Source organism: Melanerpes formicivorus, unplaced genomic scaffold (genome assembly GCF_026170545.1).
Source record: "Melanerpes formicivorus ecotype bairdi unplaced genomic scaffold, bMelFor1.0.p_v2 SCAF_29, whole genome shotgun sequence".
Lineage (NCBI taxonomy): Eukaryota > Metazoa > Chordata > Aves > Piciformes > Picidae > Melanerpes > Melanerpes formicivorus.
The window spans coordinates 3,542,462-3,569,962 of record NW_027142381.1 but is presented as its reverse complement, the minus strand read 5'-3'; the positions used below and the strand labels follow the sequence as shown (position 1 = coordinate 3,569,962).

Sequence of the window (27,501 nt, the reverse complement as noted above, 5' to 3'; positions counted from 1 at the left end):
GATAAGCTTGCTCAAAGCCTTTATTAGAATAAACCTTTATTAGAATAAACCAAACCAGGTTGGAAGAGACCTTCAAGATCATCGAGTCCAACCCATCAACCAATCCAACCCACCCAAACAGCTAACCCATGGCACCAAGCACCCCATCAAGTCTCCTTCTGAACACCTTCAATGACAGCGACTCCACCACCTCCCTGGGCAGCCCATTCCAATGGGCAATCACTCTCTCTGTATAGAACTTCTTCCTAACATCCAACCTGAACCTCCCCTGGCACAGCCTGAGACTGTGTCCTCTTGTTCTGGTACTGGGTGCCTGGGAGAAGAGACCATCATCCGCCTGTCTACAACCTCCTTTCAGGTAGTTGTAGAGAGCAATAAGGTCACCCCTGAGCCTCCTCTTCTCCAGGCTGAGCAACCCCAGCTCCCTCAGCCTCTCCTCATAGGGCTGTGCTCCAAACCCCTCACCAACTTTGTTGCTCTTCTCTGGACTCGTTCCAGCAAGTCAACCTCCTTCCTAAACTGAGGGGCCCAGAACTGGACACAGGACTCAAGGTGTGGCCTAACCAGTGCAGTGTACAGGGGCAGAATGACCTCCCTGCTCCTGCTGGCCACACTGTTCCTGATGCAGGCCAGGATGCCATTGGCCCTCTTGGCTGCCTGGGCACACTGCAGGCTCATGTTCAGCCTACCATCGACCAGTACCCCCAGGTCCCTCTCTGCCTGGCTGCTCTCTAGCCACTCTGACCCCAGCCTGTAGCTCTGCATGGGGTTGTTGTGGCCAATGTGCAGAACCTGGCACTTGGATGTGTTCAATCTCATGCTGTTGGATTCTGCCCATCTGTCCAGCCTGTCGAGGTCCCTCTGCCTCTTCCAGCCTGGTCTTAAAGGGAATGAGGCATCCACAACTTCCCTGGGCAGCCTGTTCCAGTGTCTCACCACCCTCACAGTAAAGAACTTCTTCCTAACGTCCAATCTAAATCTACCCTGCTCTAGTTTAAAGCCATGGCCCCTTGTCCTATCTTCCTGTGGTGGAGGAAGCACAGAGAGGACAAAGGAAAGCCTGACTTTCAAGAAGTCATTGAGAACAAGTCACTGTCCTGGCAGTGGGTGGTGGGAAGGACTCCTCTCCTGTGTTGTTTCACTGTAGATGTTTCACCTCACTGCTTGCTGGAAGCTGGCTGAATCCACTCTGCCAGACTGTGGGTAGGGTGCATGGCCCTGGCACTGTCCCTCTCCTCCCAGCACAGGGAGAGAGTCACCAGCTGGCCAACAGTGCTCCAGAAAAACCACAAGGGCTCTGATGGCTGTGGCACATCTTGCAGCCACCCCTGACAGCAAACGTGAGCTTGGCCATGACCTCGGAGGTTCCATCCAGCAGCGAGACGCTGGCGTAGGCAAGAGCTTCCAGCACCACTGCTGAATCACAGCTGAAGGGAGCTGTGCAGAAGCAGAGCTGTCGCCAGAGGGAAAGTCAGGGGAAGCCTGGAGGAATTGGGATTGGAAAGATATGAGTTTGATGGATGGACTATGGATAGACAAGGAATTGGCTGGATGGCTGCGTCCAAAGAGTGCAGTCCACGGCGCAAGGTGCAAGTGGAAACCTGTAAACAAAAGGTATCCACGTCTAGGACCAAAACTATTCCATATCTTCATCAAGGACACAGGCAGGGGGACTGAGTGCAGCCTCAGCAGGTTTGCAGGTGGTGCAGCTGAGATGCTGGAGGCAAGGGGTGACACCCAGAGGGACCTGGAGAGGCTGGAGCAGTCGGTCTGTGAGAACCTCATAAAGCTGAAACAGGCGAAGGGCAAGGTCCTACACCTGAGTCAGGGCAGTCCCCAATACCAGCACAGACATGAGGATGGATGGGGGGGTCAGTCTCCCTAGGACCCTCACAAGTGGAAACAAAACCAAATATCAAGTTCCTAAAGAAGTTTTTGGTCAGCTCCTGGCCACAAACAATGCCCAGCCTGGGAAATCTGAGGCCATAGTTGTATCTAATAATGAGCCTGGGTGTCTAGGCTGGGTGACTGGCAGGCAGCAGGGCCAGTGAGCACCTGTATGCATGCCCATACACAGGCCATGGGAGACCTGGTGGATGGCCATGGGAACACTGACAGGCACCTGAGCAGATATCTGCACACGCAGGAGCAGGGCTGAAGAGCAGCAGCCCCCAAAGGCAGGACGAACAGCCTGGATCTACCTGTGGGTGCTCCAACGTCCTCGTCAAACATCAGGCCACCTCTGCTGATGGGGTGGACGTTCCCGGGCTGGGCAGGCAGCTGGCTCCGTGCAGACAGCAAGGCTCTGCCTGGGCGGGCAGGAGCTGGCAGCTGCCAGAGCAGCATCGCTCCGAACCGGCAGCTCCCAGGCATTTGCCAGGAGGCAGATCCCCCACCACGCAGCTCTCCGCAGGGCTCCCAATTAACGGCAAATGGGCAGCAAACCCCCATGTGGCGATTAATCATCTTCCGGGGCTGCAGGGAAATCGCCATTCCCAGCTCCCCCCCCCGCAGCTGCTGAGGAATCCAGACGCCAACGCGGGATGCGCATCCCGATCCCGGCAGCGCCGAGGAGGGGCCGGGCAGGGAGCAGCCCCCCGGGATCAAACCCGCGGGAGCCGGAGGAGTGCGGCAGGAAGAGCCCCGAAGAGCTCGGGGGCTGGCGCGACGTGTCGGGAGAGTGGGCTGGAGCTGCATGCTGAGGGTGGGCGGAGTGGCGAGGCAATAAAAGAGAGGGATTGAGGGAGGGGGGCTCAGGGGGGAAATAGGAGATCTTCTCGGTGTGAATACTTTCTCCCAAAACAAGCCCTAAAAAGATTTGGAAGGATGCTCCAACCCCTGATTGCTGCAGCAATTCAATCAAATATACAGCAGCAAGGTGTTAACTACCTCTTAAAAAAGGAACAGGATTAGATTCCAAACCTTCCCCTAAGAATAACTTTTCTTGCCTTACCACACTGTAACTACAGAACCACAGGAGTTGGAAGGGACCTCTGGAGATCACCTACTCCACCACCCCTCCCTGCTAAAGCAGGGTCATCCACAGCAGGTTGCCCAGGATGACAGTGTCCAGGTGGGTTTGGAATCTCTCCAGAGGAGACTCCACAACCTCTCTGGGCAGCCTGCTCCAAGGCTCCAGCAGCCTCAAAGTGAAGAAGCTGTAGAGCTCGATAACAGTTGGGGCTCAATGATTCTATGATTGTAAGTTTTCCCCTTAATATTAGGCCCCATTTCTCCACACTTTTCTGAGCACTGGGTCAGACACTGGTTTGGGTCTCCATGCCAAGAGCAAAGATTGTCTCTGCTTCCAATGTTCTCCTTCATTTCCCAGTTCTCGAGCACAGTGCCCCTCTGGGTGCAAATCCATGTGCTGAACAGCTCTGCTGCCATGTGAAGGGCAACTTCACAGGACTGTCATGGAATAATAGGATCATTTTGGTTGGAAGAGACCTTTCAGATCATCAAGTCCAACCACCAACTCAGCACTGCCAGGTCACCACTAAACCATGTCCCTCAGCACCACATCTACACGGTTTTTCAGACCCCCCAGGGATGAGGACTCCACCACTGCCCAGGGAAGCCTATTCCAGGGTCTGAAAACCCTTTCAAAGATGACACTTGTCCTAATGTCCAACCTAAACCTCCCCTGGCACAACCTGAAGCTGTTTCCTCCCTCTTGTTCTATCACTTGTTGCATGGGAGAAGGGACAAGCCCCCACCTGGCTACAACCCCCTTTCAGGTAGTCGTGGAGAGTGAGAAGGTTTCCCCTGAGCCTCCTTTTCTCTAGGGTGAAAAACACCCAGCTTTGAGTGACCCTGCTTTAGCAGGGAGGTTGGATTAGAAGATCTCCAGAGGTCCCTTCCATCCCCCACCATTCCATGATTCTATGATTGTATCCCTCCTCCTCCTCCTTCTTCCTGCACCCCCACCTTGCTTTGTCAGCCAGCTCCAGGCTGACCCCTGCTCTCACCCTGCCTAGAAAGCACAAAGCCTTCCCCATGCTGCAGCAGCGCTGCCATAATCCTGGGGAAGCTCAGGAACAGGATTTACAGCTTGTTGGTCTCAACCCTCCTAAAGCCATTTCTGCAAAGCACAGCTCATCCCCGGCCTCAGCACCGAGACAAAGGAGACTCAGCAGCAGGAAGCCCAGATCCGGCTGCCGGCTTTGGATGGGGGCTGCTGGAGAGCATCCTACTCTACCCTGGGGGGTTCTGACCCACGTAGGCAGGACCCCCAGGGTGTGCCACCCCGAGGTGAGGACTTGGTGCTGTGCACTGAGCCATGCTGCCAGGTGCCATGGCCGCTGGCACAGCAGGGACGCGGCTCAAGCGCGTGGGCGCTGCAGCAGACACGTGCGTGCAGGCGTGCAGGGCAGAGTTTGTCTGCTCAGCGTGCAGATGCCAGCCTGCAACCCTCTGAGCCTGCTGTTTCCTTTTCCCTGTGCTTCTCAAAGCAGCCCCCCTCCCCCCAGCCTGCTCTTTCAACCACTGGCCTTGAAGTCTCCCTTACCTGCCCCCCCACCCCCAACACCAAGCCTGGGAGCCAAAAGCATTGAACATCACAGGGATCTTCATAGACTCACAGAGTGCTTTAGGTTGGATAGGACCTTTAAAGGTCATCTAGTCCAACCTCCTGCCATGGACAAGGCTCAGAGCCTCAAACAACCTGGCCTTGAATATTTCCAGGGGCATTGACCACCTCTTTGGGCAACCTGGGCCAGTGTCTCACCATTCTTATTGCAAAGAACTTCTCACTAGTCTGAATCTCTCTCTTTCACTTTGAAACCATCACCCTTAGTCCTGGCATAGCAGGCCCTGCTAAAAACTCTGTCCTCATCTTTCCAGTCAGCCTCTTCAAGTACTGACAGTCCATGAGGTCTCCCTGCAGCCTTCTCTTCTCCAGGCTGGAAAAAACCAACTCTCTCCATAGCAGAGGGCTTTCAGTCCCCTCAGCATTAAGATCATCAAGTCCAACCACAACCCAACATCTCCCTGTACACAGCTGTCAGACCATGAACACTGTCAGACCTTGCACACCTCCAGGGATGGTGACTCCACCACTCCCCTGGGCAGCCTGTTCCAGTGCCTGATAACCCTTTGGGGGAAGAAATTTTTCCTAATACCCAATCTAAACCTCCCCTGGTGCAACTTGAGGCCACTTCCTCTTGTCCTGTCACTTGCTGCCTGGGAGAAGAGACCAATCCCCAGCCTCACTACAGCCTCCTTTCAGGTAGTTGTAGAGAGCAATGAGGTCTCCCCTGAGCCTCCTCTTCTCCAGGCTAAACAGCCCCAGATCCCTCAGCCACTCCTCACAGGACTTACATTCAACACCAGCCCTGTGTCCCCTCACCCCTGGGGCTGCTCACCTCCTGCCAGTCACTCTGTCCCAAACCACTCAGGACACGAGTGGACATGAGCTGTGGGACTGTCCCAGGGCTATCCTGCAGCACACAAATCCAAGCAGCCCCAGGAGCTATCCTGTGCTACACTAGGAGCACAAGAGAGCTCCAGCAGCAGGGATGGGCTCCTGCCCCACAAGTCACCTCCTCATGGCTCATCATGCAGTGGGCTCTGAGGGGCAAGGGAGTGCAGAGTCCAAAGGGGAGAAAGTTTTTCATCAAAAGCTGCACCTTGTGGCAGCTGTGACACCTCTTCCAGGAGTGCCACTAACTCTTTGGTGTAAATCAAGCCTGAAATAACCACAGGGCAGCTGGGTTTATTATGAGTTTTTATGTTTGCCATGAACCAGACCACAGTTAATTGGTGTTTACTCCAGGCTGGCTCAGTGGCATGGCTCACCCAGCACTGCTGGGGGTGACAGAGCAGACAGTGGGTGCTGATGGTGACCACAGAGCTTGGGCATGCCAAGGGAATCCCACCTGGACCACCACACGGCACATCAAGGGGACACAGAAGGAAAAGTCACACAGGCATAAGGGAAAGAGGACAAAAAGGATCAGGGAGGTGACTGGGATCCTGCACTCAGCACCACTGAGGTCACACCTTGAGCAGGGGATTCAGTTTTGGACCTCTCACTCTCATGAGGACATTGAGGGGCTGGAGCAGGTCCAGAGAAGGGAAACAAAGCTGGTGAAGGGTCTGGAGAACAGGGCTGGTGAGGAGCAGCTGAGGCAACTGGGGGTGTTCAGTCCTGAGAAAGGGAGGCTGAGGGGAGACCTCATTGCTCTCTACAGCTCCCTGAAAGGAGGTTGTAGGGAGGTGGGGGCCAGCTTCTTCTCCCAGGTAACACTTGATAGGATGAGAGGAAATGGCCTCAAGCTGCACCAGGGGAGGTTTAGATTGCTCAGTCCCCATACAGCTGTCTTCACAACCCAACACACAGTTGAACTTCTGGCTCACATGCAGAGAGGTTACCACAACCTGCCAACCCTCACTCTGCCCAACTCCTTCATACACTCACTGCCTCAGGGTGCCCAGGCTCAGCACCCACCAGCTGGGCACAGGAAACCCTGGCCCAGCCCACATAGACTGACCCCAACTTCCACAGCACCACAGCAAGGCAAGAGAAGGGCAACTCAGTCTGAAGAGCTCAAGAAATGCTGACCAACAGTCCAGGTCCCCCCAGAATCCTGAAGATCTCTTGCCTCAGGGTAGCCCAGCCCTTCAAAACCAGAGCTGGGATGAGTGATGGGCAAGGCAGGGATCGTGCAAAGCCCTTGCAAAGAGACCAAGCTGCTGCACAGAGCTGACAGGATGAAGCCAGAAGGGCAAAGAGCTCTTTAAGCTAAATATATTTGTTCTTGGGATGACGCTGGTATGCAAATTGATCATAAATAGACTCTGGCTGGAAATGAGGAGATTGCTCCTGACCACTGGAGGTTAAGTCCTAGAGTGGTCCTTCAACAAGGGAGAAGAAACAAAACTCCTTCCAGATGGAGGTGGAGAAATGGATGAAAGGGCAATGAAAAGCCTCTCTCTGTGATACAGGACACAGCCTCCTGAGGTAGCCCCCGGGCCCAGCATGGCATTGCCATAATGACCATGGGTATCTTAAGTATAGCTTTGCTCAGGAGGCTCAAGCCACCCAAATTGCTTGAGCCACTTTGCAGATGCTTCTGGACCTTGCTGGTTGGCAGAGGAAGCCCCATCCCTGCACCAAGCACCCCTAGTTTCTCCCTGTCACGCCAGGTTTGCTATGCCAGGCAGCACTGGCAGAGCTGGGGGGCTGTCTACTGCTCTTCAAGGAAACCTCCTCTCTGCCCTGGTGGGATCAGGCACCAGGGCAAATGTACCCCCCAAAAAACCCTACTAGACAGTGGGAAACAGAGCTAAGAGGACATGGAAAGCAATGCCCAGGTTGGGTAGATTCAGCCAGAGCCATCTGCAGCCTCCCTTCCTCCCAGCACCACCCAAGCAGCACCTCCTGAGCAAAGCAGGCTTCCAGCTGCCACACCTCAAAAGGTGTCACATCCAAAGGACCTGGTGAGTAGCAAAGTTATGCTCAGAGATGCCTGCTTGGTGCCTAGGCTCCAAGACAACTGTGGACAACTCCAAATTGCCTTCTTGGCAGCAGCCAGCGCTGCCTCAGTGCATTAGACAGAGGTGAGCAGCACTCCCTGACCGCGTGGCTCATCTCTCTGCCAAGAGATGGTCTGCTAGGAATTACAGAGCCTGCTCTCCAAATAATTCACACCTCCTCCAGCAGACAGAAAGCCTGAACAAAGTCACCTGGGGCCTGTTCCCTGGTGTCCAGAGCCACCACCTCGAGACTGCACAGCTTCAATTATGAACCTGGAGGTCAAGTGCGCGTACAACCAAACCTCCCTTTCCGCGCTGGGGCAGAGCCATAACAGAACCTACTTCCAGGTCTGAAATATTTATGGTGTCTTCCAAAGCCTGCAGAGGTGGACTGAGCTGACAGGCTGAAAGACAGGACTTCAGACACGAAGATTTATGTTGCTGGAGGCAATTCATTGAGGGAACAGCATCCATTACATAATGCAGCGACAAGGAGCCGCGGAGCGTGGCCACGGGGAGGGATGCGATGCACGCAGAAGACAAATGGCAGAGAAGTCCTTCCCAGCTCCTCCAGAAAGAAAGAAAATCATCATCTCAGCCCTCTCTGGCTGGTGACTTGCCTCTCAAAGCCACCCCCAGCATCTGGGCTGCTCAGACCCAAGGCTGAGGATGAATAGCCAGATCCAAGTGCCAGCAGCCACAATGGATGCAGCAGCTCAGCAGGAAGGATTTTAGGATCAGGGCTACCAGGAGCTGTGGTCAAGCACAGGAGGAAGCAGCAACGACCCAAGGAGAAATACAACCCCTCAGCTGCTCCAAGCCCACCCAAACCCCATAATGATGTAGCCCACCCCCCACAATCCCTGCAGTGTGGAGCTGCACAGTGTGGAGACCCTCCTCACCCCCAGGCAACTGGGCACGAAGGAACAGGCAGGCAGGGGACTGCCACCTTGCCTGGCACAATGGCAAAGCCAGCCAGCTGCCCACCCACCGGGCACCAAAATAAGCCCAGGCAGCAGCAGCAACACGGATCTGGGAACAGTCTGTGCAGCCAGAAGGATCAGCAGGAAGTGAGGGGAGGAGCGAGCCCTGCTGTGCAACACGGATCCGGCACGGCCACCCCACACCAGGCAAAGCCAGGTGCACACAGACACCTGGACCTCACCTGCTTCTGCAGCAGCAAAGCACATGCAGGATCCTGCACCAAGGGCTTGCATCCAGCTAAGCACATGACAGGCTCCAGGAGGATTGTACCTAGGGAGTCCTCCTCCTCTGTCAAAAGACAAACCAAAGCACAGGACTGAGCTCCAGAGAGGTTAATCCCAGCTTTGGTTGAACTTCTGCTGAGCTTTGTGCACCTCACCAGGGCTTGAAGGAGCAGACAGAGATGGAGTGATGCTGCCCTCGGCCTGGCTGAGTTGGTATCAGAGACACCATCAGTGTCCACAAGGACACATGGGTGGCCTTGTAAGCTGCTGCCTTGTGGGAACGTGGCTCAGCTGTTGGGATAAGTCATGGTGGGACTAGATGAGCCCCAGCACACCTCCTGGACACACCACAACATTACAGAACACTCATTTCTAAGCACGCTGTGGGCTCCTCTTTTGCTGCCCAACCAGTTTTGGCCATGAAACCCTCAGTTTTCTACAGCACCAAGGCAAGGTAAAGCTGTAGAACAAACCCAGCAGCACTCCCTGGATGCTTCTGGAAGTCACATTAACATCACCAGATCTTGCTCCCTACATATCTCAGACTTTAAAATAGATTTTTATGCTTTCAGGCCACAAGTGCCCTTTGCAGCCCAAGCTGTGGCTCAGCCCCGAGCAGCCTGGTGCATGCTGTGGGAGCCCAGGAGCAAAGCAAGGACAGCTCTTCCCTGAAAACACCCAAACAGAAGCACTGCAAAAATCTTACAGTGCAAGCAGGGACCCAAAGTGCCTGGAGGATGATTGAGCAGCAGTCTGAGACACGTGAGTTCCCCTGAGAAAATCCCTCACTTCCAAGCTTGGCCAAGTAAATTCTAGCTGAGGAGCAGCTGCCAGGAGGGGAGAGCCTGAGACACTTGAGGAAAGGCCAAGCTCTTCCAAGCAGTTAGCAAATACCTATTGATTTGACAGGGAGAGGGACACAAGAAAATGTCTGTAGGGACAACCTGAGGGAGCTGGGGTTGCTTAGCCTGGAGAAGAGGAGGCTCAGGGGAGACCTTCTTGCTCTCTCCAACTACCTGAAGGGAGGTTGTAGCCAGGAGGGGGTTGGTCTCTTCTCCCAGGCAACCAGCACCAGAACAAGAGGACACAGTCTCAAGTTGCACCAGGGGAGGTTTAGGCTGGATGTTAGGAAGAAGTTCTTCACAGAAAGAGAGATTGGCCATTGGAATGTACTGCCCAGGGAGGTGGTGGAGTCACCATCACTGGAGGTGTTTAGGGAGAGACTGGATGGGGTGCTTGGTGCCATGGTTTAGTTGATTAGATGGTGTTGGGTGATATGCTGGACTTGATGATCTCAAAGGTCTTTTCCAACATGGTTAATTCTATTCTATTCTAACCTCCTGGGACCTCTAGAAGCAGTTCACAGTGGGATACAACATGAAATTGCACTGGGCAAACAAATAGAAGTGGATGGAAGGAAGATAGATGACGAGAACAGAGAATTGGTCTCAGTTTTCCAGCCACTAATCACAGTTTGGCACCAGGGCTGCTGCAGCCTGAGGGCATGAGCAGCGTTCAGCAGTCGCCCATGAGAACAAGACCTTTCCCAACAAGGAGGGCTGCCAGCAGCTCAAAGCCAGCCCATGTGGTCAGCCCTGCAGCAACCATCAGCTATGTGACCACCAGCACCATGAGGGAGATGGATGAAGGAGAGCCCACTTGGGATGAGGGCCAAGACCGAAGGACACAGGCTTGGGGCAGCACAGCTCAGCACCTCAGCCCCACCTGATCCCCACAAAGAGGGGTTTGCAGACACCAAAGCTGAAAAGCCTCTGCACTAAGGAAGCCCAGCTAAGCCCACCAGCCCCAAGTGCTCTGCCAGTGCCAGCTCATCCAGGAGATGCACTGCTCACACCTGGGAATGGGGGAACTCATTCCCCACAGCTCTAACTCTGCCTGATCCTACAGACTCCCAAAGGTTGCCACCACTTGGGTGCTGGCAAGCCTTAACTTCTGTTCCTGGACACAAACCCTTTCTCATGAATTCAAGACTGGGAAAGAGACAGCAATACATCAGCAAGGTCTGGAAGGAACAGACACTTTGGCCATCAACAAAATGTTCTTCAGAACAGAGAGGACAGGGTCACGAGTGCACACCGTGAGCTCCAAGAAGAACTCAGCCTGCTCAGCAAGTGCTGCCTCATCCATGTACTCTCCCCAAGCAGCCTGGGGCCTGACAACAACCAACCAGCACAAACCCAGACATTTACTCTTTTTAGCCTTCACCTTCAGGTGAGTTCCTTCAGGAACTTTCCTCCAGCAGCCTCACAGGACTCTCATCACCTCTCAAGGTCAGAAAGGCATCAGCTGTGCCTCCATCCACCTCCTCCACATGCAGGTCTTAGCCCTCCCTTGCCCCAGCTTTGGCAGCTTGCAGCTTTCCAGCCGTGGTCACCTGCAGGCAAGAGGACTTCTGCCTGACCTTTTCCACCTCCCAGGTGGCCCAGCCCAGTGCAGCCACGTGCAAGGAGCTGACTTACTCTCGTCGGGGTTGGGCGAAGCGAGGATGGCGCTGTGCTTCCTCTTCACTTCCTCCACGTTCTCCGAGATTTTGTCGATGAACCCTCGAATTTCTTCCACCTGTGGAGATGGACAAGATGTCTCCTGTGAGAGACCTGGGCTTTTGGAAAGGGGAGAGATTATTCAACCCTGTCCCAAAGGAGCTGTGACGTGTCTGAACCACAGCAAATGACCTCCTGGACAAATGTTTTTCAAGCTGAAACCAGACCTTCCACATCACAGCAGCCACTTCTGAGGTGACAGCAATGCAGCAGAGACTCTGTGTTCTGTAGCTTTTGATACTAAAAAAACATTTGGCTTTTATTTATATTAGCATCAGGTTTATGGATTCCCAGACTCTGCACCTCCAGCGTGGAGAACATTGCTGAGGTTGCACAAGCCAGGCTCAGCCTCAGCTCAGTCCCCAACGGCTCTTTGCTCCACGGGCTGAGAAGTCCAGTTTGACACTCACCCCACAGACCAGAGAGGCCACATTGCCACCAGATCCATGCTGGCATCTTCCCACGCTTCTCTACTACAGGGAGACACACCAGCACTGCCAAGAGGGAGAACCTCCACTTGTGCCCCCTGCCTGTTGTGCTGCCCACCCTGAGGAGCAGCTCAGTCTTCTCCTTTGACTCACACCACCACTTTGCTCATCCTCTTCCATCTGCACATCAGATTAGTTCATTCCCCACTCCACTGCCTGCACAGATACATTTTAACACCCCCTACACACATGCCATGTTAAGGGTGTGCTAAAAATCTGCATGCAGATCTTACAGCCACCCACATGCCAGAAGACAACCTCTTGTTTGGTAACGAGAGGCACAAAATTAAATCAACCCCATGCAGAAACTGCTACTCCGCAGAGGTGCTTTTAGGAGAGGTCTGAGAGCTGGGCTGCTGCAGCAGCAGGCTGGAGGCAGGTAGGCTCCCACTGACTGCACATCTGGCCCAGTGCTCCACTGGTTTCTGAGGGAGGTAGTGCAGGAAAGCATCCATAGAGCCCAGTAAGCCCAGGACAGACGCAGGTCCACGTGGAAGCCTGGTTCCTGCCAGCCAGCACTCTGAGCCTTTAACCCCTGAGGATCCCCAAGCATCAGCTAAGCAGCATCAGCCAGGGCAGGGCCCCCATGCCCACCCTGACCACTGCAGTGGAGCCTGTGCCTCAGCCCCACAGCCTGCCCCAGCACTAACAGGAAGTGCTGAGCTGGATTTAAAGCTGCACTGGAGAAAGAAACCTCTCACCTGCTCAAAGAATTCATCCATGAAGCGGTCCCGGTCCACACTGACGGTGACTTCATCGTCATCATCACTGTCCTTCGCCTGCAATGACACAGAGAGAAGCATCAACAAGGGCTTCCTGCAAAGTTTGTGGCTCCATTTCAGGAGGCATCCTCCCCTTTCTCCTTTGCTCACTTGCCCCCAGAAGCAGGTGCAAACACCAGGCAGCGCCTGGGCACCAGCACATCACACCACTGCAGACACCAGGAGGGCATAGCACAACCAGCTCCAGCAATAAAGGCACAATGCAAACCACCACCACAGCTGGCTGCCACACAGTGTGGCTTCTCATGGCAAGCACAGACTGATGACATCTCTGCATTACCAGAGAGCTGGAGGGGAGGACTTCAGGAGCCTATCCTCAGCTACTGTTGTGTGAGCACAACAGCAGGGATGGGAAACACCAGGAATGCTGTGATGGGAGAACGCCTGGGATGCTGCCACAGGAAAACACAAAGGGTGCTGTGGAGTGCAGGAAAGGTGGGAGAGAACTAAAAAAACCCAACACCAAACACAACAGAGCCAGTGAAGGCACAAGAGGGAAATGAGGGGTTGTCCTTGTCTGCAGAAGCATGTGTGTCATTGTCACCAGAGATGAAAACACCTCCTGTCCCAGCAAGGCAGAGGATGCAAGCCCACAGGGGAAAGACAAATTACAGCCCTCTGTATAAGGAGACATTTAAAAGATTATTATCCACAGCAGATACATGACGGAGGGAAATGGAAAATTAATGGGGTGGAAAAGTTTCACCTTCTCACTCCATCTTCACTAGAGAGAAGGAGCCAGTGGGATGGAGAAGATTTAAGAGAGCAGACTGCCTCTGCCCAACTCACAGCTGTCCCACACATCACCCCATGGCCCCCTCGCCCTTTGCAGAGAGCTGGCCAATGTGGTCTCCAGAGAGATGTCTCTTACCTTGAAATAAGTCAGCTGCAATGCCTACCCTTCCCCATAAAACTGTCTTTTCAACCTAGGGTGACTGATTGGAGCAGAGTCAACCAGAGGACACCTCAGCTTTCAGCCCTGCCACTGCTCGTTATTGCAATGGGCTCCCCAGGGAGGTGGTGGAGTCACCATCACTGGAAGTGTTTAAAATAAGACTGGATGAGGCACTTAGCACCACGGTTTGGCTGATTAGATGGTGTTGGGTGATAGATTGGACTTCCTTGCACAGGAAAACGCACTTCTGCCACAACTTGTCCCAAGCCTTGTTGTTGTGGCAGGATCTTTGTAGGCATTTTGAGCCCTGTTCTGAAGCTGGCAAGGAAACCACTCCCCAGCATTTATTTGAACACTGCCTTTCACCATGAGCACACAGGCCAGAAAGAGCTGGCAGCAGAGGAAAGGCAGCAGGTCAGCACGCCACCAGCAAAGATGCCCATCTCCTGGCTACCTCTTGCCCACCCCTTCCACATCCAAACAGGTTCTGGCTCGTGGCACGCAAGATGCCACACAGCCACTTGGTCCCATCCCTGCTGCTCACCGGACCCTGCCATTGGTTATAATCCAGAAATCCCAGAGGAAGGCAAGCCACCCCCACCCAGGGAAAGAGGTTCTGCCAAAGCCACAGGCAGCCTTGCTGGAGACAATTCTATTTTCAAGGCAGCTGCCCCCCGGGCAGGACGATGCTTATTTAGGGCAGGCACCGAGTGCGGTGCGAGCGGCACAAAAGCCCAGCCGGGAACCCTGCGAAGAGGAAATGACAAGGCTGGAGCCTGCTGATCAGGAGGGCACATGTCACTCTGGGCTGGAGAAGGGCACCATCTGTCCAACCCACGTCACTGGAAATACCCTGGGTACCACACTGCTGCCGATGGCCGGAGTCAGGCTGACCGCCTGGGCCCAGCGCCCCGCACACCCCCGCACCACGGAGGCGGCAGCAGCAGGAGCTGCAGGGCTAACCAGGCCTTGATGCCACCAGGCAGGCACAGTTTCTTGGAACGCAGAGCACTGAAAGATCTCCTGCTCTCAGCACCTCACAATCACAGAACTGCCTGGGTTGGAAGAGACCTCTGAGACCAACGAGTCCAGCCATTAGCCTGACACTGACATGTCCTTCACTAAACCACATCCCTAAGCACTATGTCTGCAAGACTCTTAAATACCTCTAGGGTTGGAGACTCCCCCACATCCCTGGGCAAGCTGTTCCAAAGCCTGATAACTTTTTCAATGAAGATATTCTTCCTAATATGCAACCTAAAGTTCCCTTAGCACAACTTGAGGCCATTTCTTCTTGTCCTGTCTCTTGTTACTTCATCCCACTGCATCTCAGGGCTCAGCCTCAGCACAATGCTGGCCTTTGAAGCTGCTTTCATCCCCCAACCTCGAAGTGTCTTCCCATACACTGCTGCCAGAACAGAAGTGAAACCAAAATGCCTTTCCTTAGGAAACCTAAAGTGTCCAACAGCATTTTGGCTTCACACAGCTAGGAGCATCCCAGATGTTCAAAGCCACATGGAAAGCTCTGCTGTAGGTCAAAGCTACCTGCTGGTGCTGCTCAGCACCAGCAGCAAACAATTCAGAGCAACAGGCAAGGGGCATGCACTCCCAATGCCACACAGCATGCCAGGCACACCATCCTTATGGTGCTCCTCAGCTGCCAAAACACCCATCCATGCATCCAGCCAGCACATCTCATGAGTTGCAACCTCAGGCAGCAAAGGCTGCCCCAAGATTCCTTAGAGGGAGAGAGGAAGCAGAGCCAGAGCAAAGCGCTGCAACTCTTAAGTGTCTAAGGTGAGACCAGCTCTAGAACTAGTAAGGAGCAGGCAAGGAGCCCAGAGTTAATCAACACAAACAGCCAGCAAGCAGCTCCACTGCCCTGCAACTTTGGTGGGGGTCACTGGTGTGACCCACTGGATGTGTATAGATACTGCATGGCAGTGCTGATCTCTGCCTGTGTCACTGGCACAGGGAGCAGGCACCTCACCAGCATGTTCAGAGCAGAAGATGTTTGATCAACCTCCCTGAACACCTGCTCCTGCCTTGGGCACTTTCAGGCAGCACCAGGGACTCTGGGCCTCCAGGCTTCCAGCGCTCACACAGAGGGCAGGCGAAGACAACCCTTCCTTGGCAGTGTTTTTCATTTCTCCAGCCTGCCAGAGACCGAGCAGTGGGCAGCCCAGCGGGCAGCGTGCTGGCACCGGGGATGGCTCTGGGGGCTGCTGCTTCCCCAGTGCTGCTGAAGGCAGGGAATGGGATGGGGAGTGCATGTCAGCCAGAGCAACTCCAGCACCTTCAGGTCCTCATAGGGTTAAGCACGGCCCTCCACAAAGGCCGAAGTCCCAAGAGGAGGCAGAGCTGAGCTGCAAGACTCCCCGGGCGAAGCAGAGCAGCGGATGGGAAGGGAGCCCAGAGCGCCGGAGCATCCCGGCTCTGTCGGCTTTGCAACAAGCACACTGCTAATAAATTCATTACGGAGCAGATGACATCCCTCTGGCTCAGACCAGCCCTCTTCCCTTCGCAGGCATTTGCTGGAAGACAGCAGAGGAGCACGAACCAAGGGAAAAGCCTGGAAGCTCAGAAAGCAAGAGGCTGGGCGAGCTGCGGCAGGGCGTAGCGAGCTCGCTGTGATCTCAGCAGTGGCTCCACGCAGGCTTCAGCTCCTGCCCTCTTCTGTTAGCGTTGCAGATGTATTTGACCGTATCCAGATGCATCTGCCGAGCCACTACAGGCAGCAGAGCCAGAGCAGAGGAGCGATGGACTCGGCTACCACTGGGCACCTCTGTATCCCAGGGGACCAATGCTGCTCCCGGGGCTTATCCTGCTTCCAGTGGCACAGGCACGGGAGTCAGTGCCTTCCTAGGAAAAGCCTGGACGTACAAACAGGCAGCGAGCCCCAGCCCCTCCTCCAGTCCCCACCAGAGATAAGGCAAGCTTCACATAAAGCACAACGAAAGGAAAAAGCCACAACAGCTGCCACCCCCAGCCCCCCTCCCTTTTAAGGACCATTTAGTTAAGCCAAAAAAAAAAAGAAGCCTCATGCCTAGGAGCTGCAGGATGCTGTTTGCCAGCTTCGCTTCCAGGCTGAATCTCTTGGCTTTTTTCCTTTCCTTTTTTTTCAATTTACTGGACACCTCCGCACTGCTGCTGCCCAGCTTGAGGGATTTCAGCCACCTGGGCTTGACTCGCTCAGCAAAACGAACTGCCCTTGCCGTACCGAACCCAAAGCGCCCCGGGGGCGGGATGCGCGACACAAGGCTGCGCCGTGGGGGGACGCTCTCTGAGCAGCAGCGGGTCGTGGCCAGGTGCATGTAGCACATGGGGGTCCAACACCAGCTGCCTTGTTCTTCCTGTCCAAGCCCACGAGCCCAGGGTGTTGCTGTCAGCACCCGAGAGCTCCTGCAGCAGCTTGCTCCCCACGGCTCCAGCGTGCAGCTGCGCATGTGGCTGAGAAGGACGAGGTCAGAATATCTCAGCAGCGAGCTACACCAACATCTCAGCCATCTTAAACAGCCCACAGGACACGTATCCGAAGCACATGGGTGCCCAGCTCCCTGCAGCCGCCTCAGCCCAGCCCTGTGATGCTCGGTAGCAGAAGGGCAGCTTGCTGCGCCTCTGCTTCTGAAGCTCCACGTGTGAACAAGGAAGGTCCAAAGCACCCACAGGTCTCCTACCCACCAAACTACTACCACCCTCATCCTGGGAGGCTGGGTTGGCCCATCACACCTCAGGGTTTGCTTTAGCATTTTGCAGCAGCCAAATGAAGTCTTACCTCAGGAGTCCAGAGGCAAAAAACCTGCTCTGAAGGGTTTTCAAGGAGGTGGTGTGAAGGCTGAGGGTAGAGATGGAAGGTCTGCTCCCAGGAGAGGCCCTGGGGCACTCAACCATCTGAGAATGTGGCTCAAACTACCTACAGCCTCAGTCTTGGCATTTTTTGCAGACTATATCCATGGCACAGCCATGCAGCACAACACACTGGGAGGTTTCTCTCACACAAGCCACAACTCAGCTACATCCAGTGCCAGTATTCACCAAAACCAGCCTGCAGGTCCCACTGGCAACCTCCTGATGAGCAGAAGTTCAAGGCACAAGTGACTTTAGCCTTCAGCAACACCTGCATGAGTCAGGAGACATTTCCAATTTCAACCACTAGCAATGCAAGGGAGAAGAAGATTTCCAGGAGTTTTGCCCTTAGATATTGGCTTTTGTGGCTGCAGAATCACATTACCAGCCTTTGGCATGAAGCCAAACCCTTTTATCAGGGCCCTGGTCAACTCTTCAGCTCAGTTTTAGAAGCAGGCACCTAAAAGTCCACTCAACTATTAAGAACAAACATCAGAGGGGACAGAGGTGCCACCTGTCCTGCAAGAGGGCAAGGAGCTGAGCTCACTGACCTCCCCCTGGACTATGATCTGCTGGAAAGGTATGGGACACTTTACAGCTAATACTTTACACTCATTGCTAAAGAATAATTCAGGTGAAAAACAGCAGACAGACTTAACTCATCTGAAATTCATTTAACATCCTTCTGATGATGACAACATCCTCGTTAGGGCTTCTGTGCAGCCCAGAGCTTCACACAAGCAGCAGAAGCACAGCCACAGCACTCAGCTCTCCTCTCTACCCTTCACCAGGGTCAGCACTCAGGAAGGTTTCTGCCAGGATCACCGCCCAGCTTGGGTGACTACCAAGGTGCTGTATGATTGACACCAGGCCCTGGTGATGCCACCAGTGACCACAAGGTCTATACCAAGGGAAAAAAAAGGAAAGAAGGAAAAAGGAAAGCCTTGGGTAGAAGAAGACACAGGCTGCTGTGTCACCAGGAGAGGACCAACATGTGACAACCAGGAGGTAATCCACGAGATGGTTGTCCTTCAAATCAGACTACAGTGCCTAGAGGCATGTATGAAATGTTGGTTTGGAAGAGACCTTCAGAGAGCCTCCAGTCCAGCCCTTCTGCCATGAGCATGGACATGTTCCACTAGACCAGGTTGCTCACATGGTCATGAATGCTGGAACGTGGGAATGAGATTTCTTTGGTGCTCTTGTCTAGACCATAGAATCAGTAAGGTTGGAAAAGACCTCAAAGATCATCAAGTCCAACCTGTCACCCAACAGCTCATGACTATTAAGCCATGGCTTCAAGTGCCACATCCAATCCCTTTTTGAACACCTCCAGGGATGGTGACTCCAGCACCTCCCTGGGCAGCACATTCCAAAGGCTAACAACTTTCTCTGTGAAGAACTTTCTCCTCACCTCCAGCCTAAACTTACCCTGGCACAGTTTGAGACTGTGTACTCTTGTTCTGGTGCTGATTGCCTGGGAGGAGAGACCAACCCCCTCCTGGCTACAACCTCCCTTCAGGTAGTTGTAGAGAGCAAAAAGGTCTCCCCTGAGCCTCCTCTAGCTGAAGGTGTCCCTGGTGCAGGGAGGTTGGACTGGATGACCTGTGGAAGGCCTTCTCCGACTCACACCACTCGGTGAGCCTGCCCTGGGCTCACAGCCATCAGTCTGCTCCCCAGTTTGAGGGACAAGGCAGAGCCCATTCAGACAGCTGCCCTGCTGCTACCCACTGAAGGCAGAGGCACAGCCAGCCTGTGACATATCACCCCTGCCCTCTCCCCTCACCTTCCAGCTCAGCAAAGCCTTTTGCCTGTGCTTCCAGAGTTGTCTCCATTTATACTTCTCCTAAGTAAAGACAGTGCCATTGGCTTCATGCCTGGGCTGGTCCTGACACAGCATTGCCCTGTTCCCATTTCCCACACTGTCCTTCTCCACTTGCATGCCATCACCTCCAATGATAACCCAGCAGGCTGCATGCTCCAAGGACATCTAGCTCTCCCCTGCCACAGGTTTGCTCAGGTCACCCTCCAGCCACCTGAAGCCAGGACATCACTGTACACTTTGTCTTCCTGGGTCTTCCACGTGGGCTTGGGCTCTCCTTGGGTTTTACTAACATACCTAATTTTCTGGAAGCAGCAATTTATCACAGTACTTAGCTTAATGAGCCTTACTGTACATGTTCTGCCTGTAGTGATAATTTTGCATATTTCCTGAGAAATCTTGTTAAGGGAGGGAGGGGGGGAGGGGAGGGGGAGAGGTCCAGAGCAAAACAAACATTTGTACAGCTTCCGAGCAGCTCGCACCAAGACAGAGATACTGGCAATTAAAACAATGGGAACCAGGCTGAATCCCTTGGGCTGGAGCCTCCTCAGATGTCCAACATGCAGCCAACACATGTGGCTTGTGAACACAACAGCTCCGTGCTCCTCGGTGCTCACAGCGTGGCACCAGGTTCCAGGAGGCAAAGAGTATTTCTGCACCCAGGTGGACTTCAGCAGGACCACTGTGGTCCCATGGCATCAGACCCTGAGCTCCCCAGCAGACATCAAGGCACCCTGGGGCTCAGCACCACCCTCTGAGGTTGGTGCTGATGGGTTCTGAGCGCATCTGTCCTCTAAATCGTCGTAGAATCATAGAATTGTCAGGGTTGGAAGGGACCTCAAGGATCAGCCAGTTCCAACCCCTCTGCCGTGGGCAGGGACACTTCACACTACAGCAGGTTGCTCACAGCCACATCCAGCCTGGCCTTAAAAGCCTCCAGGGATGAGGCTTCCACCACCTCCCTGGGCAACCTGTGCCAGTGTCTCACCACCCCCATGGGGAAGAACTTCTTCCTAACATCCAATCTGACTCTACCCATTTCTGTTTTTCCCCCTTCCCCCCAGTCCTATCACTCCCTGACACCCTAACCAGTCCTGTTGTTGTTCTGTTCCCTCACAGGATACAGACCCCTGGTGCCAACCCCAGTCTCCTTCTAGAGAGAGGACATGAAGCGCACCACCCAGAGCTGACCTAGAGGCTGGGCTTTGCACACTGCTGTGTTTAAGTACATCAAAGGCTCCTCTCAGTGCTAAGTTTTCTTTGGCTTGCTCTCCTTGGGTGTGTGCCCATCGCTAACGGCATCCCTGCAGCACTGGGACACCCAGGACCACACAACTGCTGGCCAGCAGAAGACCATCTCAGAGGGAGGGCACGCAAGGCAGGTGGTGTGTGTTCACATCACCTCTGTTATCTTACACCAAGCTTGGCTGACAGGCCTGGCAGACCCCAGGGAGCAAGAACTCACTCCTGCCACCCCCTGTCCCACTCAGCAGGACCACAATGGAGCAAGTGAGGGACTTCTTAGGGTGTGAGGTAATGATAGGACTGGGGGTTATGGAACAAAAATAGAAATGGGGAGATTCAGATTGGATGTTAGGAAGAAATTCTTCACCAAGAGGATGGTGAGACCCTGGAACAGGTTGCCCAGGGAGGTGGTAGAAGCCTCATCCCTGGAGGTTTTGAAGGCCAGGCTGGATGTGGCTCTGAGCAATGTGATCTAGTGTGAGGTGTCCCTGACCATGGCAGAGGGGTTGGAACTGGCTGATCCTTGAGGTCCCTTCCAACCCTAACGATTCTAAGTGAAGCAGCTTCCCTGCCTCGGAGAAGCACCCTGACAACAGAGAGATGGTCAGGACAAGCATGGTTCGCGGGCAGTCATGGTGCACAGCATCTCCCAGGAGCTTTGCTCCTTCCAGCCCCTAGAACATCAGCTTCCCAGCATCGCAGCCCACCCTGCCGAGCGCAGCCGGAGCCAGCGGCCGCGGACACACAACACGGAGCCGCCGGCGGCCGCTCGCATGTGACAGCCCCAGCTCCCCCATGGCCGAGGCCAGAGCAGGACCTGAATTATTTACGTGACCCTTTGGGGGGAATGGAAGAGCTCGAAAGTACGCTGGGCAACCGCGAGGGTTAAAGAAGGAGAGGGAGACAGCTCTCTCTCTCTGGGGTCAGCAGGGACATTTGCATCAGGGGGGTGGATCTGGAAAAGCCCTGCCGGCCAGACGGAGATCAACGAGACCCAACTCCTGCTGCAAACAGCAGCTTGGCTTGACTTCACATTTGTGCCCCCAAGAGAGAAATCATCAGCAGAGGCAGCATGGAATTGGTAACGAGAGGGGCTGGCTAAGGTCTGGCTGCACGTCCTGGGGGCTGCGCTGCAGATCTCAGTTGCCGCAGGAGGGAAGAGGGTGGATCCACGGAGCCGGACCCGGAGCCAACCTCACTTCCTCTCTCCTTTATTTTTAAGGCACATCTCCCCGCAACTCCCACGGGCAGGAGGCAGTGCTTGAAACAGGGCTCAGGCAGGCAGGAAGGGGAGAGGGGTTTCAGCCAGCTGGGGAGGACAACAGCACAAACACACAACCATCGCTGGAGAAAGCACCTGAAACAGCTGCCAAGGGAGGAGAGATGGGTGCAGGAGGAGAGAGCCCCACAAAATCATTTTGACTGCTTCTGCAAACTGGGGAGATGCAAAAGCAGGTCTGGTTTTGCACCTGTGCCTCTCCTGCTGGCATGGGTTACTCTAAACCAAGGTATGATGAGAGCCAAAGCCTAGACATGAAATCAAGAGCAAGACTTCAAGTCACAGAGGGATTTTTCTCAGTTAAGTAACACTCAACACATAGGTCATCAGAAAAGTGGCCAACACTTTGCACACTTGCTTTGTTGCAAGCAACCTATGAACACCTCCATGGCTATCCAGCCTTAAGACAGATGATTGGTACTACCATGAAAGGTCTGTGTTGGCAGGCAAAGAGAGACCTCCAGGTCCAAACCATCCTTCTGCTGTCACCACTCCAGAGAAGGTCCATCTTACACTGGGGGAGCTTCTGCCAGCACTGAAACCTGCCAGGCCTGGACACTGTCCTGCAAGTGCAATGGCCTTGCCAAACCTTTCCCTGCAGCAGCCAAACTCACCATTTGGGCAGAGTCCACTCTAGCATCTCAAGGAACACCTCCATCATGTAATCACAAGATAAACCATCAGGCAAGCACTGTCTGGTAGGGAATGGGGAGAGGATCTGTCAACAGATAAATGGTCTTTCCCAGCCTAATTAGAGCCCAGCGTCTGCTACAGTCACCAGAGATCAATAACTATTGGAAGTTCTGCTAATTGGCTGTATGAAATGTTGACAGCAGAGACTCATCCTCCTGAAATCATTCTGTCACTTCTCTTAATGGCTGATAACATCAAGCTCATGGAGTTCCCCCAGTGACACCAACCCTAAACCCATGTCCACCCAGTCACTGACTCCTCATGCCCCTCCAGCCCACGTCCCCTTGAAACACACACTCCTGGCCCAGGCAGGCATCTGACAGCACTCTGGAGCACCCTGGCATCATCTCACTGCTCTAGCAATGAGGAGCCAGCACAGGGAATTGAGTCTTCCTGGAAAGAAGGCACTCTGGGACCAGGGACTGCCAAATGCTCCCTCCACAGCCTGCTCAGCAACTTCATCGACACAGGCAGTGGGACCGAGCGCAGCCTCAGCAGGTTTGCCGACAACACTGAGCTGAGTGGTGCAGTCGATAACACAGGAGGGAAGGGGTGGCACCCAGAGGAGCCCAGACAGACTGGAGGAGTGAGTCCATGAGAACCTCATGAAATCCTGCCAGATCAAGTGCCAAATCCTGTACCTGGGTTGGAGCAATCCCCAGTACCAGCACAGACTGGTACCAGCACAGAGAGAGGGAAGAAGGGATGGATGAATAGAGAGCACTCTCCAAAGAAGGACTGGGGGATACTGGTGGGTGGAAAATAAGACAGGAACCAGCAACATGCACTTGCAGCCTGGAAAGCTAAGCATCTCCTGAGCTGAATCACCAGCACGTGGCCAGCAGGTCAAGGACAGCAGCTCCTTGGCTCCTTCACTCTCCTCAAACCCCCAGGGAGAACTCTTCAGCTCTGGGGTTCCCGCACAAGACAGACCTGGCAGAGCCAGGGTACAAAGGCTGGGACACCTCTGTGATGGAGAAAGGCTGAGAGAGTTTGAATTGTGCAGGCTGGAGAAAACTCTGGGGAAATCTTACTGCAGCTACTCAATACTTCAAGAGGGCTTACAGGAAAGGAGAGACTTTTGAGCAGGGCCTGCAGTGACAGGAGGAGGGGCAGCAGTTTGAAACTGAATGAGGGCGGGGTTAGGTTGGAATAAAGAAGCAATGTACCATAGGGTGGGGAGAGACTGGCAGAGGTTGCTCAGAGAAGCTGTGGATGCTCCATCCCTGGAAGGTTGAACACTCTGAGCAGCCTGATCTAACAGAATGTGTCCCTGCCTGCTGCAGTGGGGGTTGGAATGGATCATCTTTGAAGGTCCCTTCCAGCCCAAACCACTCTGTGATCCTATGACACTTGCACATCTTTCTCACCTCCTCCCTCTCAGTCTCAAAGCATCATTCATAATTATTTTGCCCTTTGGATCTGTCTCACACCCTGGAAATCCTGACATCTCACCCAAACTGAGCTGTCACCTCCCAGGCAGGACAGAGCAGCACAGGGCTCTCACAGTCCTGCACCACCTCATCCCAGCCCCACAGCACCCTGGTTGTGGTGCCCTACTGAGCCAGGACAGCAGAGTCCTTGTGAGTTGAGTTGAGCAGAGCTTCAGGCTCTTCCTCTAGCCACAGCAGCTGGTGGTTCTTCATGATGCCGCACCCTCAGCACCAGTTCTCCTCAAGCTTTGGAGGACACAACACAAGTAGAGCCTAAACAAAGCCACTTCAGGTGCCTGGAGCACAGCTTAGAAACTGTCCCAAAAAGCAAAGTAATTTGGGGGTAATTTTCGTCCCATCCCTGCTCTGTCACCAGCACTGCAGAGGTACAACTGCAGCAGCAGTGCCTGCTTTGGGGAGTTTTGGAGAAGGGGATTAGCTCCAGCTCCACTCCAGATGGGCAGGAAACACCACCCATGGCCAGAGCTGTAGCACCTACCGACAAGCAGGAGGGAGGAAAGCTCTGCTGGTCTCATTCTGAGCATCTTTCATGACCAATCCTCTGCTGCCCTTCTTCTACAACAAGAGGACATTTTTTTTCCCCTGTAAGCTAAATTTCCTATCCCTGGTTCAGAGCAGGCCTGGGGGCACCACCATCCCCAGGGCACTGGATAAGCTCAAGTGTTTGAAAAGCAACCAAGGTTCAGTAAAGACCCAGGATTAGCATCTCGAATTTCAAGTACCACTTTAAAACCCCCATGAAGACGTGAAGCTCCTGGTACTGCACAGCAGTGCAAGCCCTGCTTCCCCTCCTTGGCTCCACTAATGCCAGCTTTTATTTATCTGTTTAATTCTCTCTCTTTTTGTTGTTTTTTTTTTTTTTTTCCCTTAGCATCCCTGGCAGAATGTAAACCCTCTATTAAATCAGGAAGAAACTGGCCCAGGCTATTAAGGAAGCTATCTGAAAACCCAAGCCCCAGCCTTCATACATACAATTGTTTCATCTGGAAGACCTCTAAGATCATTGAGTCCAACCAGCAACCCAACACCACCACGGCTATTAACCCATCTCAAAGCACCATGTCCACGTTTCCTGAGTGCCTCCAGGGATGGTGACTCCACCACCTTCCTGGGCAACCTATTCCAATGGGATGATGATATTCTGCGGCTATTACCTTTCCCAACTTTTCCTGGTTTGGATTCAAATTCCCTATAAATCCCATCAGTTGCCTCAAAAAAAAAAACAACAACCCAAACTCCATCAAATGGTGTGCAGAGAAACGACCACCTCTATCCAAATGATAGAATCTTGTGCGTTCAGACCCTCTCAGATCATCAAGTCCAACCATTAACCCAGCACTGCCAGAACATCGCTAACCCACAGCCATATCTACACGGCTTTGAAACCCCTCCCTTCCCTATACACCATCCCCTGCAGCATCTCACTCCCCTCAGACCACCACCAAGGCTGCAAATCTACATTTCCCCACGTGGCTCTGCCCTGGCACCGGCACCCATTCAACTCCAGGCCGTCGGGATGCTCCAGACCAGAAGACATCTAATCCCAGAAGCCCCTGGATGCAGCGAGGAGCCCGGGGTGGAGGGGGAGGATGCTGCACCCTTCAGCGTGAGGCTGATGAATAAGGATCATCAGCACCAGTGAAGCAAAAACAAACCAACAAAAGCCCACATTTCATTTTTTTTTTTTCTCCTGAGGACATATTTAAAGGAACAGAGAGAGATTAAAATACTCCACGGCATCACTTCTCAGCCAGCAGCAGCTGCCAAAAGGACATCCATGGGGCTGGGTGGGTTGGTTTTTTTTGCTATTATTATTATTAAAAAGCCTCTTTTCCAATCGTATTCCACAGCCTGCGCTGTTGGTGGAGAGAGAGGCCCCTGTTTGGGTGCTTTCCAGGCGCCCAGGCAGAGCGGGGAGGGTGCAGTTGTTCTTTAAATAGCCCCTTCCTCCTCCAGCAGCGACAGCCACCCCCTCACCAGTGACAGCCACCCCCTCAGCCCCTTGCTGGCGTCACCCCAGCTCCGTCCTCCTGGCGTTTTCCAGACCGAGCCAAACTCCCTGCTGAAGCGATTCCGGGGGGATTGCAGGGGGGTGGTTCTCTGCGGGGATCATCCAGCTTGAGCACCCATAGACATCCCTGTACTCCACATCTGGGTCACCTCCCTGGGACGGGGCACAGACGGCACAGGCAGACCCTCACTCCCCCCCCTGCTTCATGCGCCCCCAATTCGGCACCCAGGGACCTCGGCAGACCCAGGCGTGAAGTCATTTTTAAAAGAAACACGAAAAAGCAGCAAAGGAAGGGCTGGTGGGATGGCATCGGACTGCAGGCTGGATGGTGGAGCAGCACCCTGGGATCCCAGGCTCCCACCCTCCCGGGCTCCCTGTCTCCAGAGCCCAACCCCACATTCCCGTGTGAGCCACGGGGGTCCTGACCGCGGCCCCTAGCCGGCGCGGTGAGGGACACAGACAGCAAAGGGACATCGAACCTACTGCCTGTGCTCCAGCAGTTAAACCCTGCCGTGACCCACAGGTGTCTCCGGGGGGTCTGTGGGTGTCCCCTCGACGAGGCCACGGGGCCCGGGAGTTCCCCTGGATCTGGCTGTAGCCGCGAACGGCGTCCCCATTCCGCCCCGCGGCCTCGGCATCACTCCCCAGGCACAGCACCGGGAGCCAAGCGGCCGTTTGCAGCGGAGATGCTGGGTCCCGGTGGCGGAGGGGCAGCGGGGGGACGGTACCGGGCAAAATTCGGGCACAGGTGCCCGGGGCGAGGCAGCACCCGAAGGGCTGCGCGGCCCCGGGCTCTTCCCAGGCCAGATGACATCAGCAACGCCAAGAGGATGAAAAAGCAAAATGGGTGCAGAGCGGGTTAGGAGCCGGCACCGGGTGGGCACCGGCAGGGCTCGGATGCCCACGGGCCATCCCCCGGCCGCAGCATCCCCGCCGGGCGCTGCCCGCCCTCCCTCCTCCGGGGAAAAAAGAAACATTTCTCCTTTATTGTCTTTTTTTTTTTTCCCTATCCCAGCTGGGCTCGCTGGCAGCCGGCTCGGCCCCTCGGGCACCGGAGAACATGGGGGTGTCCCCCGGGGTCAGCACCCGCCCGCCCCAGCACCGCAGCAGCGGGGCACCAGGGGGGCAGGAGCGGCCCGCAGGGAACGGTGCGGGAGATGCAGCCCAGCGAGCCCCGCTCCCACCAGAATGCTCGCGGGGACTAGGGGTGGGGGGCTTAGCCCCAGCCCACCCCACCCCACCCCTCCTCTCCTGCCCAGCCTTCCCCCGCCGCCGTCGCCGCTCCGGGGGCACGGCGGTCCCGGGCCCGATGAGGCGGCACCGGGCAGTAATCGAGCACGGAGAGAGACACTGCCCACCCCCCTCCTCCCCTGCCGCGGTCGGTGTCCCCTACTCACGGCACGCAGCTCCCCGGTCCGGTCCTTCATCGTGCCCCGGCCGCCGTCGCCGCCGCCACCGCTGGGTCCGGCCGCCGCGCGGGGGAGGGGCGGGCGCGGCACATGCGCGCAACCGGGCGGAGCGGAACGGACCGGGGCTGGCGGGGGGGTGGTGATGACAGCGGGAACACACACCCTGAGGTTACGTCGTGGAGGTGACGGGGGGCAGGTGGGGCCTTACACAGTGGGTGGCAACCGGGAGGGGTGGGAAGCCCGAACAAACAGGGGGCAAAGTGCGGGCAGACACCGGAAAAAGGGGGGTGGGAGGAGGAGGGAAGGGGGCACGGGGCACACATACGAGG

At 54.8% G+C, this 27,501-nt stretch overlaps 1 protein-coding gene across 2 annotated transcripts in view; it reads right to left on the bottom strand.

The window, feature by feature from the left end:
- Window positions 1-27,246, bottom strand: part of STX1A (syntaxin 1A) — a 64,315-nt gene extending 37,069 nt beyond the window's left edge. For both annotated transcript variants that reach the window (XM_068154504.1, XM_068154505.1), the window contains exons 1-3: window positions 27,161-27,246; window positions 12,438-12,515; window positions 11,168-11,267 (exon numbers count right to left, since the gene is read on the bottom strand). In XM_068154504.1, coding sequence (XP_068010605.1) covers window positions 11,168-11,267; window positions 12,438-12,515; window positions 27,161-27,190 — 208 coding nt within the window. In that variant the 5' untranslated portion in view covers window positions 27,191-27,246. The remainder of the gene's footprint in view (window positions 1-11,167; window positions 11,268-12,437; window positions 12,516-27,160) is intronic.
- Between the last annotated feature and the right edge of the window lie 255 nt (window positions 27,247-27,501).